The sequence below is a fragment of the Anopheles funestus genome, chromosome 2RL (genome assembly GCF_943734845.2).
Source record: "Anopheles funestus chromosome 2RL, idAnoFuneDA-416_04, whole genome shotgun sequence".
Lineage (NCBI taxonomy): Eukaryota > Metazoa > Arthropoda > Insecta > Diptera > Culicidae > Anopheles > Anopheles funestus.
In genome coordinates, this window is record NC_064598.1 from 49,636,731 (window position 1) to 49,654,561 (window position 17,831).

A 17,831-nucleotide genomic window follows, 5' to 3' on the forward strand; every position below is an offset into this window, starting at 1 on the left:
AGATTTGCTAGATACTTCATCCCACAGTTTGTGTACAGCTGCAAAATATTTTTAAATTGACCCTATAGTTTAATATCAGCTTTCCAGATATTACTGAATTTGTCCAGAGGTTGTTTGACACGTTCTAAGATATTTTATAATCCGTCAAGAGGATTTTGACGGTTTCAGTCTACTGATTTTCCTGTACATATATGAGGAATTCAGTATGTTTTATTATGACTATGATTAGTGCTACATTTATCCATGTTTACCAAAATAGAAGTTATACCCATCGAAAATTTTAACCATCGTATACTAGTGTTTTTTTTTTGTATTCCAGCAAGTATTAAAAAGAGTTCATAATTTGCTGAGAAGCTTTCAACAATATGTGAGAACCCTCAAAAAGGTTCAAGGCGGATTCAAATATATCCCGAAACTTGTAAAATAAAATCCTGCGAAACCAAAAAAATCCTTTGGAATATCTTGTATACTTTTTTGGGCAATTGATGACGAAATCTTGTACGCCGCGATGGAAAGAAAACGCTTACAGATCTTGGAGTCGCTAGAATGAGGAATTGTAAGGTTGGACATAGACGAAGCGAGATTTACGCGGATCGAGTAATACGCGGGTGTCAATTTTGGTATAACGTCGGTCAAACAGGCGAGTAAACCGCGCCTCGTGTATGTACCAAACCGCGTACGCAGTGCCAATAGCTTAAGAAAATCTATTTACTGCAGCTATAAACCTACTCTTTTTGTTGTAGTTTTTAGTCCTTGTAGCGAAATCTTTATGTTTTGGTTCTTCTTAACCAGAAAATCATCAACAAAATTGTAAACAACTCTTTATGTCATCGATCTCGCTACCGAGTAAACGCAGAGTTGCTGCACTTCAACAACTCTGCGGAAACGCGGGCGCGATAGCAGGCGCGGCAAATTTGACACCTGAACTGGGCTAAATCTGGTATAAACTAGCCGCGTATTACTCGATCCGCGTAAATCTCGCTTCGTCTATTTCCAACCTAAGAGCTGTACAATCACTTAACTATACCATATTCAAATTCAGAATAATGAATTTAAAACCGATGTCACTCGACCATGAACGATTTGAAGGACTTCGACCACACAAACCGAGCGGTCTAGCACCTGATAAGTATGTCGAACAATTTAAGAATCTTCTCGAAACAAATACTTAGTCTTCCAGAAAAGCCCAAAATTAAGTTCATAAAACATTTTACATGAAAAAAATGTCATAAGCCACGAAATAAATAAAGAAATGTTACCTTTCGCGTCACATTGTTACATTTAAATTTAACTAAGCCCGAATACGTAACATTGAAGCTAGTAGCTCCCTGTTCTCCAGTAGCTAACCAGTCCCAATCATTTTTGGAAATTTAATCTATGTTCATAAACATTACGTCTTTTGTCGTTTATAGAACGATAAACTTTCTCGCCGGTGACCGTTTAAAGTAGGTATAAAGTGTAAGCGATATTCATGTCTGGTATCGCCACGATTAAATTATTCAGGATCGTTCACTTGCTATTGATTGAAAAAAGCAAATCTTCAACAGTATGCATAGATTGATAATTGACTAACAAGATACGAAAAAAGCCCTAAAGATGGAAGAACAACTTTAAGTAAAATCTTTCAAAAGAAAGATCTAGAAAAGTTTTTTCTTCGTGAAAGAAGGTGAACGAGCAACACGTACAAATAAGCTCACCCCTCACACTTGCACCAAACTGGTGAAACTTTATTGCAGTTCCGGTGCTGAATGTTTGAAGAAAGTTATGTTTACTTAGAAACTTCCACGCGTACGGGCCACGGAGAAGGAGTGTTTTTATACATATATATTTCTTACCTATTTCTTCTTCTCAAGGGAGGTCATTTAAGGGGACATTTTATGAGCTTTCTCGCCACCGTTCTCTGTTGGCGGGCGCATTTATCCGTGTGTCCTGAACAGAAACACTGCTGGACAAAAATATCGTGGAGCCAGCTTGGGTGCTGTGTTGAACACAACCACAAAACACACACTCGCGCACCCGTATGCTGGATTATTGTCAATTCGTTTCCGGCATGCTATCGGGCAGTAAAAAGTAATTAACCGTCCAAATAAACTCCCCAAACACACGAAGTCAATAATCGTAAACAAACCAACAGCGTTCCATTTGAGGAATCCTTTCTGCTTTTTTTTTTATTTCGCGTGGGTATTGTTACTTCCAGGGCCGTATTGCAAATGGATGCGCCAAGTTGTACAGCAGATATGTAGCGCACAGTAGCAAGGACTACGCATTCGGGACAGTGAGAAATGTGACAAGGGGGACAGATAATATTTTTCACCCCGCCCGAGGTCCTATGGGGCTAACACGTTTTTTTAGTTACTATCTACACGTCCGGGGTAGATTCGTATGGCATTCGTGCTTCCACTCACCGTAGAATAGACTTATTCGGTTTGTGTTTGGTGGGTATTCCCCCATGATCATGAAATAAAACTGTTTGTTAGAAAGACAACCATAAAAGGTGAGCTATTCACCACCATTTGCCGCAACATCACATTCCTGGGGTTTGTACGGTACCGGCGAAGAAAAATAAGCATGTTAACAGCGAGCAAGCGGGTGACAAATTTCCATTGCGTGCGTTATAATGCCGGAAAATGAGCTTAGAAAACACACACATTTATCACCGACATGCAAGAAGACATGCCCAGTACTGCGTTGCGTTTTTTTTCCTGGAGGCTTGTGACGATGATGACAATAGCAATGGAGCTCGTAACTGGATATATTCATAAAACTTGGACAGGTGGAAAACTGGTAGAACATTTGTGCCGTGACTAATTGAAACGTTGAGCTGATGAAATTAGAGCAACCTAATTGTCGATGTAGGCATGAGTGATGACTGCTATTTTCCTTACAAAAGTGTATACAATCTACTATCCTGAATAAAAGAATACACATACACGAGCAAGAAAAAAATATAATGCCTCAATGACAGTAGAATCCTTGGAGATCCCTTGGATCCATCGAACTAAATGATATTATTTATTGATTGTATTATATTTTGAATACAAAGCAGAGTGAAATAAACTTTTGCAGGAATATTGATTTAGTTCCTAAACAAACTATCCCTGTAATTCGTTTAATAATTATAAAAAACATTTTATGTATGTCGACCATTACCAAAAATACCATTGCCAAAAGTATTCAAGCCAATGGAGGGTATAAATTATGCAATTTTACATGAAGTCGTAGACAAATACTCAGAGTAAAGTACGACTCCTAGAGCTGCCATAAAATGTTGCCACTTCTTTATCGGTAGTCGGTTAGCAAACGGCAAACGGGAAGTTTTGGTTAATAATTTGAATATTTAAATTTAAATGTCACCCCCAACAAATAAGAAGCTATTCATATTAAACACCTTGGTGTTTGGTTCATATTTGAGTGTCTTTTCGGTTTCTGGTTCGTTGAAAAGCAAGGATAGCAAGCATACAGCTCCATTTGATCCTTCTTTCCTTCATCCAGTTTGTACGTTGCGGGAGTCTATGCGATAAGGTAAAATTAGATCGTCCAGCTCGTGTATCGCCAAGTGGAGAGTAATTAGCATTAATTGGAATAAATTACTTCGCTTGCGCATCGTGCAAGAACGTGGCAGAGTGCGAAAAAGCCGTAATTAATATTGCAGTCCGTGTTACCTTTAGCAATCCTGGTAAGGTGTACACTGAGACCGGGAGGAAACCGTTGCAATAAGATGAGTATTAAGCTTCTTAAGATAAGACTAGACAAACATCTCATCCGAATCCGTTCTTCGCTCGAAAGTGCTTTTAAGCAGTGTACTTTAAAAAGTAAACCAGCACAGAAGAACAGAACTGCCAGCACAATTTTTTGAAACACTTGCTGAGATAATGGATCCACCAGTGAAAATGGATGATGTGCAAAAGCGGAATAGTGGAAAACAGAAATAAAAATACACAGCTAAAAACAATCTATTTAAGAATAACAACTGAAAACTTCTAAAGAGTATATTTTTCTTTCGATTAATTCCCTGTCTGCCACTGTCCGTGGTTTAAGTGAGAATGAAAAATGTCTGATGAATAATTAATCAGGATCGAGCTGTTACTTCCGCATCGATGTCACACCAGGCATGACCTGTCTGCGGGTTGGCTGTAGCCACTGCGAAGACAAAGTACAATTAAAGTCCAAAATTGTGGAGAAAGGTGCCTAAAAATTGAATCGTCCAACCCACGAAAAAAAATGTTCTCTCCCGTTAACGCCTTATTAGGCTGGTACTAGTGGGAAAGCGAAAAAAAAGTTCATTCGTTATGCTTCGTTTCATTCTATTTGTTTTTTTATTTGTCCCGTTGGCTTCCTTCTTAAAACTGCTTCTTCCGGAGGGAAAACCTTCGTATTTGAGGGGGCGTGAAAGTGTGCCCAGTCTACCGATCCAAAACCGTTCGCTTCCGGTTCCGGAGATTCGGGGTACAGTTGAGTTGGTCTTTCGTGGAATGTTACGTTTCATTTAGCGTTCATCCATTCGTCCACGATGAACGACCAGCAGCCAGTCAATGCTGGAACCGGTACTAGCTAGAAAAGGGGGAAAATATCCTTACATTCTAGACTGTCTGAGTGGTAAACAAAACGATACGTGAAGGTGATGAAAGACCCCACGCTCATTTGAGGCAAACACGAAAAAAAGCTTCACTTTGCATGGTATTCTTCCCTCGCTGTGATGCTCATTCCGGTCACGTAGCATTCTTTTTCCAACAATAATTTGTGCATTTCCAGGACGAATTTCCACTGCCGCATGTCGATCCATCTATTGAGGCATCTTCTCCATTCTGGAAGGAGTCAAAACATGCTGTATACTAACATTCTTTACTCTAGAACCGTACACTACTCCACAGTTGGAAGGTTGAAGACTGTACAGGACAGAACACTACCCGGAAGGTATGAGATGTTGTAACGTTCAGTCCGATGTGTTCAGACTCGACTGCTCAACTGCCCAACGGGGACGGATGGTTTGAAAAATTCAACATCCCCTCTTAGATTGCAATAAACATGCAATGGGAGCAACCTCGCAAAACACGGAAAGCACCGTAGAACATCACACGCATGCTACGTGACGACGATTGGAGTCTGATGTGGCAAGCGTAGTAACACCGTTTAACCTTCGGCGAAAGGCTAACGTATTTTATTGACGTTTTTGGTTCATCAAAAATTTAGCTAAAATTGTACTCCTTCACTCCACACCTAGTGCTTCAATTACATGAGGAGGAGTCGAAAGTCCAGATACGGATGTTGTTGTGGAAGCTGAAAACCTTATTATGGTTGGATGCTTTTGTGTGCTGGAAACGTACCCATCATACAGGGTGAAGGAATTATTATAGCACTCAAGAGAGTTACCACAGTATTAAGGGAGTAGTTGAAACCATTCGTGGCGTTATCCTGGTTTGGTTGAAATGGCTATTTCAATTGAATTTTGAAAACATTTTCTAACGGGGAGAGAAGGTACTGGTCAACGGGATGGTAGTCGAACCACATTGGTAAGCCATTATAGTTAAAGTAATAGAATGACTACTGCACCCTTCTTCGGGATAGAATTTGGGCAAATTGAAGTTATACAGTCTAAATGCAAAAAAACGATATACGAAGAGGACTTATGGTAATTCTTGAATTTAAAAGCATAGATAGCATGAGTAGCATTACTTTCTTAGATGAAGATGCAATAATTTGGGTATTTAAAGTTACACAAAAGTGTTTCACTTATTAAAAATCACTACCAACACAATGGAAATTGATCGATATTATTAAGTATATTTAAACAAGTATAGTCGCTCTCTCTCTCTCTCTCTCTCTCTCTCTCTTTCTCTCTCTCTCCTTGAATTAACGACCTTAGAGGTCATACTGGACATTCCTCTTTTTTTTCTCTACTTGGTTTCAGTCAGTCCTTGTTACTGGGGAACAATGGTCCGGATGCGATTTGAGACCCGGTCCTGTCGTGTGAAATCGGCGCCGTTCATCACATACACCATCGGACCGTCACATAAACAAGTATTATATTAGGTATAATGAATCAATACTCGATCGGTTTCATTAAGTTCAATTTGACAGTTCGTAGGCTGCAGGAGTACTTACTGTTATACATAAGAGTTGTGAAATAAAATTTCTTCCTACTTTTCAATAATGATGGTGTTAAATATTTAAAAACTGCTTTCAAATCCGAAGAGAAATTATTCTAAAATACACGACATTTTTATAATTATGGCGAAATTTGTTCACCAAATATTTTAAATGAACAAAATATTTTAATTTGCATGTCTCAAAAATTCAAAGGAAAATGTTCTATAGAAATGGAGAGCTGTGTAATTTTTTTTTTGCACTTATTAAAACTGTGCGACACGTTCATGTTGTTTATATTTATCCATTCATTTGGAATATGAATGCATATTAAAATAACCATTCAGAGAAACAGGCAATTATTCAATCCTATTACACATTCCGCCAGACACAATAACTACAGCAGACGAATCAAATTACTATCGCGTCTTCACCGGGCCAACTGTTGACGTAATTGAATAAGTGGGCGCAACCTTTCAGTGACAGCTTGGGCGTGAAAGTAAGGAATGCAAATGAAAATGCTAGCCAAGCTGGTTAGGTATTTTCCATGCCCTTTTTTCCCACTTGTTGTTTTTAGTGCCAACTTTTCCAATCAAACCCTCGCTTCACCCCCTAGCCGGTTTCTAAGCATTGTTGTACATCGCGAATCCGCGCGAAGCACAGATGCTGCGAAGAATGTTAATAAATTACCAAACGTGTATCAAATTAGTTTCGTTTGTGCCCGCAGCCTACGGCCGATGGTGAAAGCGCCTGTATTTACGGGTGTACGGGTTAAATGTCTGGGATTGAAAATTAAATTACACGCGCCACGGTGATTACGAAAATTTGCACCCGTTGACAAATGGAAGACATTCTAGACGGAAGCACAATTTTCCGGACAATGTAGAAATAGAAATAGCGCAAAACGATATACGACACGGCAAATTAGAGCAACAATGTTTTGTTCCGAACTCTTGGACAGGTTTGTTGAAATGCCCTTTTCGTCGAGTTAACCCTTTTATCCTACTGGTGGTCTGTCAACACTCTGCGTACAAAACTTTCCTATCTTTACCAAGTGGTTCTTTAACAAAAAAAATCGCAGCACAAGAGAAACTTTGGGTGAATGAAACTCCAATAAATCTTCTTCGTCTGTAGCGGAGGTTCGTTCCCAGCAAAGATGCGAAAGCTCTTCTTGCAGTTGTGCCTTTTTTCTATTTTTTTAGCTGTTTTCCTACTAGACGAACTATTGCGCGATCCAGTTGGAAGACTTTTGCTAGAATGTAGTGAAAAAGTTTCACACTTCCCTCACCTTTAGCCCGGGTTGATATTACGAACGGAAGGAGCGTCCTCTCGTTCTTGATATTTTCTACTGTGTGTAATACACCTGCCGGTCGGTTGTTGTACAGCTTTTGCGTGTTTTGCGTGTCACTTTACAAGGCAGATTCGTGTAGCACAAGCAAAAGGAACACTCTTTCTATTCGGTTCCGAAGAGGATGTCAAGAATTTGTATCGCGCACTTGTTTTGTTTGTATTTCCACGTTTTGAAGCATACGAATGCCGTACACCTGCTGTGTTGCGGGAGGAGAATATTGCTGAATTTAATTAAAATAAATTGCACCCCATTTATCAATCTTTCAGCGCGCTTGTTCAGGATGGAGTACGCATGGAAATAGATAGGATTTAGGAGCGTGTATCGACGCTGGTGGATACACGCTCCATTACGCTGATGATAAACGTTGGAATTGAACCAAACCGAGTGATACTGGTGGCTGATGTCGATGATTAATATTCCATTCGAGTACGGGTTGGAAATCGATTTTAAATCCTTCTTACAGTAACTAACAGCAACTCACGGTACTGGGAGGCGTTCAGGCGAACAGTCAAGTAGTTTAAAAATTGACACTGGAAACAAATAACATAATCCAGTTAATCCGATTGTAATCACACACACACATACAACATCCGTACCGTGTCATTGTTTATTGTGAAAATAAACGGGGGCAAATTTAATTTACAACTGTCACACACTCGGGTCATAGGTACGACTGTGGGTTGAAGTGGTTGTTTGGAAATCAATACATGATGGGCAAAGCAGTTGATTCGAAAATTTCCCTCCAATCGTTCGGGAAAGGGAAGAGCATAAAGCGAAAACACAACAATGCTTATGAGAAAACATATTTTTTGGATACTCAACATTGGGTGGCGTTTTTGGTGAGGTTGGGGTCGCGAACACGCAAAGGTTTACCAATTAATTCGTTGATCGTTTACCGTTCATTTATGGTAATTAAAAACCGTATCTGATTCAGACAATTTATTGTAAATTGCCCTTTCCACCGTGAACACTCTCTGTCCAATTTATGATAAAATCAAAATTACATAACCAAAAAGGAAGAATTCAACATGATAAACTCACGGGGCATGGTGGTGAAATTTAATATGCTGGTGGTCCACCGAGTCCCTTTCTCCGGCACAGAGGCAGTGATTATTCGATTTGGGAAATAAATGATGGCATCAAAGTTTAAACTTCATTTCAAACTTCGTTTAACGGCCGCTAGCTTAGAACCTCCAAATGGGAACAAACCCGCACACAAAACTGTTCCTGTGGCCATGCTCGTCAAACGACAATAACTGTCAAATATCTGCTCGATTAGAGCGTTGCGTTTGTTCGGTGGTACCATCATCTTTATCAGCGCCATAATATACGATGCGTTAGGCGCGCCGTTCCGGTTGTCACTCTTACGCTCAATTAGTCTGTTGGTCTTTGGCCTCATCATTGTACCTCGATCAAAAAAGCATGCTTTTTGAGAAATCTGTCTGGCCGATGGTAGCAATCAAAATTTTCGTTACGAATTTATAATAACAACAGTTAAGTCTCGACGATTCGAATCGTACTCTGGTCGTCTGTATAACCGAACCCGACCGTGATAGATGATTGAATTGAATTAGTAATGGTTCGTGTAGAGTCCAATGTCAGCTTGTTATTAGAATTGTTCATCGATTGCGTTGAATGGAGGGAAGCAAAAGAATGCATGCTACTTTACGAGAGATGAATAAATGCAATTTCAAACGATACCCCAGGGACCATTGTTCTTGATGCGACTGTAAAGGTTAGCCGATTGATATTGACTGGAAACACGACAACAATAGGGGTAAAATAGTACGGCGCGTGCTGTACTGGTGCAAACAATGTTTTTATACAAATAAGGGATTACGGATCGCCTTCATCAGACAGGTGTAAATCTTTTCCAAAACCTTCAGAAGGAATTTACTAAAAAGTTTCCAATAAAATGATGTGAAAATATTTTTTTTTGAAAATATTTTTTTTAATTATAAGGATCAATTTATAAAAACTGTACTAAATACACTAACAAACCTTGTGCTTGTACGGAATTCAAAATAAATCATATGTACTTAAGATAAAAAAAGGCAAAAAGCTGGCATCAAAGGTATTGGAAAAATGATTTGGCAACCAAAATGAAAAAAATGCACAAAAGAAGCATAATCAGCATTAACAAAAGAAGATACTAAAACGGAAATAATAGCGAATACAAACGGCCAACATCACGATGGAAAATCTAACAATGTGATAGGATAAATCCATCATTGTACAAGAAACATCACAAAGCACTGGATCTGCGATGCGTCTCCATCGTAAATTGAAGGCTGTGATGTAGCGGATCAGTATTGTGAAACTGATGGCAACACAAAGGGAAGAAGTAGGAGTGTAGGAGTAATGAAATAAATTTCCCGTATCGAGATCTTGCTCGGCATCCGCTAAAGCGAACCGAGAGAGAGTGAAAAAGTAAAACCGCAAACATCAAAAAACGTCCCGATGGCATTTGTGGTATGGGATTTTTGCGGCAAAATTGACGACAAATCGAACGCTTGCCGGAAAACAATACGATGGGGATAGAAAATCACCTTTCACCATCAGAAACGGTACGAACTCCCACAGAGAAGGGAAGATAGAGACAGACAACCCTTTCGGAGAGTCATCGATTCGTTGGTGTGTAAACATTGGATGGAAGGTTGCTCCTGCTAGGACGAGCTGTTGGCATTTCATCCTCTAACCGAAACTCCCAACAATATCAACACCCGTGTCGTAGTATAAGCTCGTCAACAAACGATTGACATTGTGGTCGCGCTTTCGGAATTTGTGTTCTCGGCTTGGTTTTGGAAAATCGCTTCGTCATCATCATCATCGACATTGTCACCGATTTTGTGTTTTTTCTCTTATTTTCTTCTTTGGAATTCTTACACTCATCGGAATGGGACACATATGCTGCGAATCATGAATCAGATGATTACAAAGAGCGAGCTTAATATGTTATGATGCGTTGGTGATGAGGCGAACCAATGCGGCGAGGGCTTTATCTATGAGCTTTAAGACTTATGTGACTACTGTTGGACGCATTTTTCGGTATGAAATGTTATCGAATTCTTGCTTTGTGCTCAGTCCTTCTCATAAGCTGTTGCTGTAATCTCACGCTTCCACGAGTTTATTTTACTTTCCAGAATTAACGAAGTATCGAAGCATTTGACAACGATGAAGAAACGGATTATTCAAATCATGTTTCCCGATCTCCACATTACAGAGACCGTCTCAAACTGAAGCTGATGAATAAATAATACACTGTGATTAGATGAAAGACAAACTGTACAAAGCGAAAGTCTACAGCATTTTATGGATTTGAAGAGAACGTTCTATAAGTTTCCTTTCCTCAAAGCTATTCTGTTGATAGGATTATGAAATTACTTTTTCGAATATGTTATTTACATTTTGTTTTAAAATGAAAATTGTGAACATTGAAAAGCATTTCATTACTCAAATAGCAAATTAAAATATTCGATATATGGAAAAGCGTACTTCAACATTGCATGTGAAACGTTTCTTGAGGTACTGTTTTTTAAATACACATTTTAGTCTCTTACTTCATTGGAAAATATAGACAGAAACTAATTGCATCGTCATTAAATAACAATCTCTTACACACTTTAATAAACATCCTGTTTGATATGGCTTCAAAAATAAGAGAAAAAGAAGCTGTTGACGCGTAGACGTCAAGAGGGCCATTTGACGAAAGCTAGTTTCGTCAAGTGAGTAGTGAGAAAATAGTGAGTAGTGAGATGGTCTCTCACGATAGGAACACTCATGAAAAAACTTATAAATAGGGCTAGAAAAATGGAATAAATCCTCTTACATTTTGGAACCTCGAAAAACTACAACCTGTTTGGTAAATATCGCAACAAAAAATCGATCCGAAATTTCGCGAAGCTGTTCATGGTGCCGTGACCAGGATGGTACTTGCTCCTGGTTTTTAATCGCGAATTTCGATCATCACACCGTTACCGTAACATCGTTTCCTGCTTTCGTATCACATTCGTCGTGATTTTGTGAAACGCACAGCTGATTTTGCCGCCGCACGCAAAACACTGTCAATCCCACGCACTCATAGTCACTTACGCAATGCCCGTGCAACCCGTTGTCTTGGCGTCCCGACGGACAATTTTGTTGGTGTCTCTTTCGCGGTACGAGAAGTTTTTGGAAGATTTCGTTCCTGAACGGGACCAAGCAGAGGTGGAAATACGTGTAAAAAGGTTCGAGAAGCTATGCCTTGATCTAGAAAGTGTTCAGCAAGGTTTGGAAGATTCTGCTGCCACTGCAGAAGAAATAGCGCAAAATGCTGCTCTAAGGGAGAATTTCGAGAATAGGCTGATCTACGTACAATCGCAGTTACAGATTAAGTTACCATCAGAACAAGTTCCGATCCCACAAACGAGCACCGGATTGAATCCGTTAAAGGGCATCAAACTACCCACTATTGCACTGCCCGAATTCACGGGAGATTATATGCAATGGTTGACATTCCGCGATACCTTTGAGTGCCTGATACACGCAAACATAGATTTGCCGGCAATACAAAAGTTCCATTATTTGCGCGCCGCGGTTAAAGGTGAAGCGGCTCAAGTGATAGAATCTATCACCATAAGTGCAGCTAATTATGAGTTAGCATGGAACACGCTAACCGAGCGATACTCAAACGAGTATTTGCTGCGAAAACGCCATTTGCAAGCAATGTTTGCCATTCCTGCTGCCCAGAAGGAAAGCGTTTCAACACTGCACCATCTTGTGGATGAATTTGAGCGGCATAAAAAGATTCTACAGCACTTGGGAGAAGACACGGACACTTGGGGTAGCATTCTTGAGCATCTGTTATGCACTAAACTCCCAATAATCACCTTACGCGATTGGGAAGAGCACGCATCAAATAACGCCGATCCGAGTTACGATAGTTTAATTTCGTTCCTTCACCGTCGTATGCGTGTATTGGAGACGTTGTTAGTAAACAACCGTCATACGTCACAGGTTCATGACCTGAGTCACTCACCGAGAATGTCCTTTTCACGCCAAGCCAGTTTTGCTTCGACATCAAATGAAACGCCAAATTGTACGTTATGCAAATCCGCGCACTATCTTTTTAAATGCCCGCAATTCGAAGGGATGGACCCGAAGGAGCGTCACCGTTTTACCATGTCCGCGCGTTTATGTTTGAATTGTCTGCGAGAGAATCACAGGGCTCGTGATTGCCCATCGCCGCACAAATGCCGTTACTGTAATGCGGCACACCACACGAAATTGCACTACGTACACAACACCACTAGTACTACTGCACTTCCGCACCACACACCCGACACCACTAGAGATCACACAGCCACCAACAACGCACAACGCACTTTTGCAGCAGCTTTGCAGCAAGCACCCGAGCAGGTCTTACTCCAAACTGCGTTGATCAACATTATTGATGATTTCGGAATAGCTCATCCTGCGCGAGCGCTGTTGGACAGCGCATCGCAGCCGAATCTAATAAGCGATCGACTCGCTCATCGGCTACGTTTAAAGAAAAGTAATGTGAACATTACTATTGTTGGAGCTGGGCAATCTACAAAAACAGTACGTGAATCCGTACACGCCCAGATTGTCTCTAGATCCAGTTCGTTTACGGTGAACACCGAGTTGTTGATCGTAGACAATTTGATTGCGAATATTCCGACGCGCGATATTGACCGCAACGATTGGACCATACCACCTGGTTTCGCTTTAGCAGATCCGTTGTTCGATAAAGCTGCCCCCGTTGACATCATTCTTGGCGCTCGTCATTACCATACAGTTTTCGAGAATGCATCTCAGTTCCATCCAGCACCTCATCTACCCGTCATGATAAATAGTGTCTTTGGTTGGGTAGTGAGCGGCGCAACGTCCGTTGGAAGTTCTGCACCTAAAACCGTTTCCAACGCTTCGTATAGGGTCGTCTGTATGGCATCTTTGGAGGAGTCGCTACAACGATTTTGGCAATTAGAAGATTTAACGGTGAATGACGCATACTCACCGGATGAACGGTATTGTGAAACCCTTTACAAGACCACTACCAAACGTGACGACACCGGCAGATATATTGTACGCCTACCAAAGCAGCCTGACTTCGATCAAAAGCTCGGCCTTTCTAGATTACAGGCCATCCGTCGTTTCGAGCTTCTTGAGCGGAGATTGGAACGCGATCCTGCACTTCGAGAATCATATCAAACGTTCATGAAGGAGTATTTGGAACTGGGGCACATGTCTCGTATAAGCACTGAATGTGACGATACAGCTGCTTATTATTTACCACACCATCCAGTTTTTAATGCATCAAGTACCACTACAAAGGTTAGAGTTGTGTTTGATGGCTCAGCTAAAACGTCGACTGGACATTCACTGAATGAAGCTTTACGGGTTGGACCCATAATTCAGGATGAACTCATCGACATCATTCTTCGTTTTCGTACCTACAAGATCGCTGTTGTAGCTGATATTGCAAAAATGTATCGGCAAGTCATTTTGCATCCCGATGATCGAAAATTGGTTCGCCTCTTCTTCCGCTTCTCACCGCATTCGCCGATTGAATTGTACGAGTTGAATACTGTGACATATGGTTTGTCTCCATCATCGTTCTTGGCCACTCGTACATTGTTGCAGCTGGCGGAAGATGAAGGTGCTGATTATCCACTTGCTACACCTGCGCTGAAACACAATTTCTACGTTGACGACTTCATTGGTGGAGCCAACAGCGTGGATGAAGCTCGCAAGCTTCGTCAGCAGCTATCTGAGTTGCTATCCAAGGGAGGGTTTGAGCTCAGAAAGTGGACATCCAATTGTTTGGACGTGCTTACCGGTTTACCAGTGGAACACATCGGCACACAGTCATCGCTGCAGTTTGCGCCGAACGAGACGGTAAAGGCACTTGGCATCGCTTGGAAGCCCGAACTCGACGTTTTGTGTTTCGAGTCGACGGTAACAATGGAAACCACCAGCATCACCATGCGGTCCATATTGTCAAACATTGCTCGAATGTTTGATCCTCTTGGGTTGATCGCTCCAGTCATCATACGCGCGAAACTGCTGATGCAGGAGTTGTGGCTGCAGAAAATCGGGTGGGATGATCCGGTTCCTGCACATATCTGCAACAAATGGAAATCGGTTACTGACGACTGGAAGGATTTGGCTGACTTCAAAAGTGAACGTTATGTGCTTTTACCTAACTCTGAAATACAGTTCCATATATTTGCAGACGCGTCAGAGGTTGCATATGGTGCCTGTATTTACGCTCGTTGTGAGGACCAGCAGGCACAGGTACGAGTGACTCTGCTCGCGTCGAAATCTCGGGTGGCTCCACTGAAACGTGTTACGTTACCGAGATTGGAGCTTTGCGCAGCCGTGCTAGCAGTACATCTGCATCATCGTGTTCGACGGGCGATGAAAATCGATGCGACCGAATCGGTTTTCTGGTCGGATTCAACTGTGACGCTAAACTGGATTGCGTCTCCACCCAACACCTGGAAAACATTCGTGGCGAATCGTGTTGCTGAGATCCAGAATTATTCGCATCCCCGACAATGGAAGCACATTCCCGGTACATCGAATCCTGCAGACCTGGTGTCCCGAGGGATGTCCGCAGCTGAGATGCTGAAAAGTTCGATGTGGCGTTGTGGTCCCGATTGGTTGGCTTTACCTGCCTCTAACTGGCCTATTTCGAATCCATCACTGGCTACTGAAACGGATATGGAAACTCGTCAGGTGAGTGCTGCAGTCGCCAATATACATACCATTCACCCTTGGTTCAATTTGTCGTCGTCATATACCAAATTGTTACGCATAATCGCATACTGCACACGTTTTATACACAACACAAAACACAAGATACGTACGCAACCGTCAGCACCGTTTACCTCCGCTGCATTGTCGATTACACCCAAGTTCATCGAAGCAGCGAAAATCGTACTATGCAAACTGGCGCAGCAAGACGAGTTTTCATCGGAAATCCGACTACTGAAAATAGGAGAAACCGTGGGAAAACACTCACCTCTAAGACGGTTGAATCCATTTCTCGACGAAGAAGGAATAGTACGAGTGGGAGGGCGTTTGAAGCTTGCACAGCTTCCTTACCAGTCTAAGCATCCCATCGTGCTCCCCAAGAACCATAAGCTAGCTCATCTCATCGCAGTCCACTACCACGAAAAGCTTATGCATGGCGGGGGAAGACTATTGCTTTCCCAGATACGAGAGGAGTATTGGCCACTCGACGGACGACGTCTAGTGAAAGGAATAGTAAGGAATTGTTTTCGTTGCATACGACAAGATCCGTCGCTTACGCAACAACAAACGGGACAACTCCCGTACCAACGCATCACCCCAAGCCGGCCGTTCTCCGTAACCGGAGTGGACTACGCCGGGCCGTTTTACCTCAAACCAACACACAAGAGAGCTGCTGCCACTAAATGTTACTTGTGTGTGTTCGTGTGCTTTTCAACCAAGGCGGTTCACCTGGAGCTGGTTGGCGATCTCACCACTGCAGGATTCTTGGCCGCTTTGCATCGGTTTACATCCCGGCGCGGATTACCATCTGATATACACTCGGATAATGGGAAAAACTTTGAGGGTGCAGCACACGAACTTAATGAACTGTTTGAATTGTTTCAGAACGATCAGCTACAAAACGTCATCGCATCCAAATGTTCCGACTTGGGTATCACTTGGCACTTTACCCCACCTAAGGCCCCACATTTCGGTGGATTGTGGGAAGCCGCGGTAAAGACGGCCAAACGACATCTCTATCGGCACCTAGGCAGTTCGAGGCTGTCGTATGAAGGGTACTGCACCATTCTGCAGCAGATAGAAGCGGCAATGAACTCGCGTCCTTTGTTGCCGCTGACGGATGACCCGAATGATCTGGCGGCGCTTACTCCTGCGCACTTCCTTATTGGCACGTCGATGCATGCGGTGCCTGTTCCCGACTACACCCGCTTGAAGGCCTACACGTTAGACGAATTGCAGAGCTGGCAATTGCTTGTTCAACGCTTCTGGAAGCATTGGGCAACAGAATATCTGCAGGAGATGCAGAAGGATAACAAGGTGGTGAATCGTAGTGAGATAGTACCTGGCAGACTGGTCATCCTAGTGGACGATTCGCTTCCCATCACCCGATGGCCCCTCGCACGCATTGTCGAAATACATCCCGGAGAGGATCAGCTTACGCGTGTAGTGAAGCTGAAAACGGCGAAAGGTATAATTACGCGTCCAGTAACTAAAATTTGTCTGTTACCTGTTGCGAAGCCGTCTGCTTAGTAGCACGTGTAACTTGTTTTGTTTTCTTTATGACGTTCTGTCATGGGGGGGAGTATCCCAAGCAAAAAGTTTCGACTTGTCAAGAGCAAATGACAGAACGTCTCCCTCTAAACAGTATCCCGTGCCTGCTCGCACTGACACTGAGCGAAAGACGGTCAGAAAGCTCGAGTCGTGTCTGATGAGTTTTCTCATGCTGTTCGCTTCTCTTGGGTTATGCCCTCTTGCTCGTACTCACGCTCGTTCTACCGTCGATACAAAAGTGTACAATCCGTGCGGTTGTCAGACTGCTCCAAACACCAACAACACCAACAAATGCATTTACAACAACAAATCGAAGCTACCCGAGTTGTTCGCGGGATCGTATACAGAATCGCTGATGAATCGCTGTACGTTTGCTTTCCTAATTTTTATCATTATTGTAATGATAATTATTAGTTCATATTATGAGAGGCGAATGCACCAAAACATCATACAAAAATAAAACAACAGCTCATGCTCATGTGTCGAAGCTGTTGCTGTTTTGTACCACGATTTTGTTATGAGCTAATAGACGTTTTGGGCGTTGGAATCCGATTTGATTATACGACCGTGAAATAAAGAACCACCAAAGTACTAGTTCGTCATATGCTCACACTGCAGAATTATCCCAACATTTGTATCATGTGTATACGTCTTATCGTATGCATGGAAGCTGTTGATGATAAAACAGTCGTGAGTAGTCAAAAACTGGAGCGTAAAACAATAGTGTTTCGTGATCCCAATGATTCAAACGATATTTTATCTTAAGGAATGTATGCATGGCTTGTCGTTCAGACCCATCGTCAAATGATCAACCGATGAAATAATGCGCAAACTATGTATGACAAGACGTTCTGACGAACGTACCACAGCTTCACACGGTTGTGGAATAATAGTCATAATAGACTGAACAATACAATTAAAACAACATTGGAATTGATTGTGAATTGTAATAATAACACACAGCTATGATGTGTTAATGTAGCTATATGTTTATGTTTCATAGCATATTTTGGAACACGTTACAGCTTTTTTTGTGTTGTGAAAGATAAACAGTTCTATCAATTTAATATGAATAACAATTCTGTTT

The 17,831-nt window shown here is 41.8% G+C and overlaps 2 protein-coding genes across 6 annotated transcripts in view; one reads left to right on the plus strand and one right to left on the minus strand.

Annotated features, from left to right (window-relative positions):
• The window catches only part of LOC125775052 (protein slit), a 173,183-nt gene that overhangs the window by 60,893 nt on the left and 94,459 nt on the right, over window positions 1-17,831 (minus strand). The window lies entirely within an intron of this gene.
• LOC125775083 (uncharacterized) lies at window positions 14,907-17,706 on the plus strand. Its single transcript, XM_049445557.1, has 2 exons — window positions 14,907-15,175; window positions 16,079-17,706. The coding sequence occupies exons 1-2, from the start codon at window positions 15,047-15,049 to the stop codon at window positions 16,721-16,723; spliced, it is 774 nt and encodes a 257-aa protein (XP_049301514.1). The 5' UTR covers window positions 14,907-15,046; the 3' UTR covers window positions 16,724-17,706.